Source organism: Halyomorpha halys, unplaced genomic scaffold (assembly GCF_000696795.3).
Source record: "Halyomorpha halys isolate HHAL.00 unplaced genomic scaffold, Hhal_1.1 Scaffold1022.1, whole genome shotgun sequence".
Classification (NCBI taxonomy): domain Eukaryota; kingdom Metazoa; phylum Arthropoda; class Insecta; order Hemiptera; family Pentatomidae; genus Halyomorpha; species Halyomorpha halys.
In genome coordinates this window covers 176006-179042 of record NW_027114926.1, presented here as the reverse complement: position 1 = coordinate 179042, position 3037 = coordinate 176006, and the positions used below count along the sequence as shown (strand labels likewise).

At 28.4% G+C, this 3037-nt stretch overlaps 1 protein-coding gene across 1 annotated transcript in view; it reads left to right on the top strand.

Annotated features, from left to right (window-relative positions):
- Positions 1 to 875: 875 nt before the first annotated feature.
- Positions 876 to 3037, top strand: part of Rab19 (RAS oncogene family member Rab19) — a 104373-nt gene continuing 102211 nt past the window's right edge. The window contains exon 1 of the mRNA XM_067052013.1: positions 876 to 1233. Coding sequence (XP_066908114.1) covers positions 1033 to 1233 — 201 coding nt within the window. The 5' untranslated portion in view covers positions 876 to 1032. The remainder of the gene's footprint in view (positions 1234 to 3037) is intronic.

Here is a 3037-nt window from a genome sequence, read left to right as displayed (position 1 = left end):
CTGAGAAGCGGTCGGTACATGTCTGCTTGAGATAGGTTCGTGCATTGCATTGTTATCATTTATTATTCATTGTACAGATATTGCTAAGTATTATGTACAGAAATTATTAATATATAAAAATGACAATGTGTTTTTACAAAATAATGCAATATGCAAATTTGGGAGCTTCAGTGAGGCTCGAGGTGCTGTGCTCTGGTGAGTTGTGATCGCACCGCTTGCTCCCTCCCGCTACATATTAATTGTAAAAGAAAACTGGAAAAAAAAATGTTATCTTTCTATTATATTATATCATATAAAAATATGTAATTTATATATGTCCGATCACGGATTGATCAGTATGCTGTGTAATGTGGCAACCCGATGTATTTGGGCGGCATGAATGAATAAAGCGTTTCTTTCTCTTCTCTTCTGAAAAAATAAATAAACAAAATATGAAGGTGGTTGGACTTCTAGGTCCCCCACCTCAGATACTCAACCCGCAATAGCGAGAAAACCCGAATAATAATAATAAAAAATAATAAAACAATTAAAATACTAAAGATAGTAATATAAAGAATAATATTTAAAATAAACATAACAGTATTATGTTTTATATTAATTTGTAGTTCTTATAATATTATTCTTTATATTACTATTTTTAGAGTAATATAAAGAATAATATTTAAAATAAAAATAACATTATTATGTTTTATATTAATTTTTCGTCAGGTATTGTTGCATAAACTAAAATATGTACTGTTGCTCTTATTTAATTTACATTATGGTCTACCTTTTAAACGTTTTGATAGCCAGGTTCTTACCCATAAAAATACTCATTCAGTAATATCGCGATTTTTTTTTTTAATTGCTTTTTATTCTTTGGAATACTGTTAACATAGGTTGATTTGAGTGGCTGAGTTCGTGAACAAAGATGTGATAAGGTTTAACATTGCCGTTTTTTTTTGTTTTTTTTTTTTAATTTAAGTAAAAAATCACAATAATGTAATTTGAGTTATTTATTTCACTTTACATGTTGTATTACGTGAATTAGCTATGGCAACTAATGTTTGGAAACAGTCAAATGATGATAATTTTGACTTTTTATTTAAAATTGTTCTCATTGGCGATTGTGGTGCTGGAAAAACCTCTGTTGTTCAGAGGTTTAAAACTGGTAACTTTGTAGAGAGGCATGGAAACACAATAGGAGTGGATTTTTCAATGAAATCAGTTACAATTGATGGTAAGAAAGTCAAGGTATGTTAACTGTTTATGTTGGTAATGTTTAGTTATAAGTACTTTTAGTTTACATTAAATTTCACTAAAAGAAACTTGATTTTAATATTAAGCACATTAAGTTTGGTGCTCTTCCAGGAATCCATAAATTGGTTTATGAATGTTATTTCATATTTTTCTCATTGGCTTAAATAACCAAAACCTCTATTATTGGTAAGCAGTTTATTAATTTATGTGAAATAAACTTTTACAGTATATGTATTTGTAAAGAAACCATATTTTTATGCTAGTTCATGGGTCAGTTTGTGCTGTTGCTAAGTTTTTCTGATTTTTCCATGGTCATTAATTTCTTTTAATATTTATTTATCATCTTAAATGAGAATATTTTGTTTTTCTGAATTTGACTATTTTATGTCTATTATGCTTGGTAGTATGCAATTAGCTTTTGTGTTACTTAATATTGTTTCTTAGATTGATTTTTGGTTTTGTTATTTTTATTTTCAAACACATTAACAGAGAGTAATGTGTTCCTGATTTGGAGTAGAAAAATAGGTTCATATGCACTTTTGTTGTAATAAATAGGTTTATATAATGTTCCATCTTTTGAAATAACAAAAAACTTGAATAAACATAGAACAATGAAACCAAAATAAGTTCTCTAAAAGTGTGAGCTTTTCGCTTATAACCCTCCAATGTGCATGCCAAATAGCTACATTTTGACTCTTTGTCCCAATATTAGGTTTTATTGAACTCAAAACACACTCAATAATAATCTAATGATATCTAATAAAATAATATACCTACATTAACAAAAACAGATAGGTAATCCTTTTCGTTAGCCCCCCAAAATGGCTGAAGACCACTTTTTCCTGACCAGAGGTACTGATGGTCTCAAACTGTGCTGAAAAGTGCAGAAGGTGACCGATTCTCAACCGATCGTTTCAAAATAAATTACCCGCAACTTCGACTGGAATTGTTCCCCACTAGAGGGAATTTCTACTGGGAAATGTTAATAGTGAAATTCTCCACTACCTTTTCGTTTATCACCATTTCTGAAAAACCTGCCTCTCCCCACAATTCAACTTCCTTCCTGTGTTATTTATTTTTATCTGTAATGAACTTTTTTAGTGAGTACTTAAAAGAATAAGAAAATTGTTTAATAGTTAATCTAAATATAATAATAAGTTTGTTTTGCGCTGTAAATTAATAACAATAACAAAATTGTGAGATACTGCCTGACAGTTATATTCATTAAACAAATAGCATATTAATTTACCTGTAACCATCTTCGCATATATATTATACGGGGTCAACAATCTTCTCATAATTTTGTATTTTATATTTGTTAAAGAGTGAAAATAAAAAATGAAGATGTATTGGGTTTAAAGGAGAAAATTATATTTAGATATTTGGATAAATAACGGTAAAAAATTAATAAGAAAAAAGGATGAAGAAATAATGAAAATGTAGAAACAAAAAAAGTATGTATTACTATCATATATTTAAAAATTTTTTTTAAAACTAAACTATTTTTGTTATTTTTTTCATTTTTACCTAAATAATACCTTTATTAACTTTTCCATTGTATTAATTACTTTTTGTATAAATTATATTGAAGAGAATAATATTGAGGTGTTTATTGTTGGCTGTAGATTCAATGTGAGGAGAAGAAGGTCCATGGTGCAGTCTGTAATGATAATAATAATAATAAATGAATGGAATATGGTCCGGGTGCGGTAAAAAAAAACACTCAAATAGTAGATAATTATACTATTTTATTGAGCCAACGTTTCGCCCCACGTTGCAGGGCTTCGTCAGGGCTAAA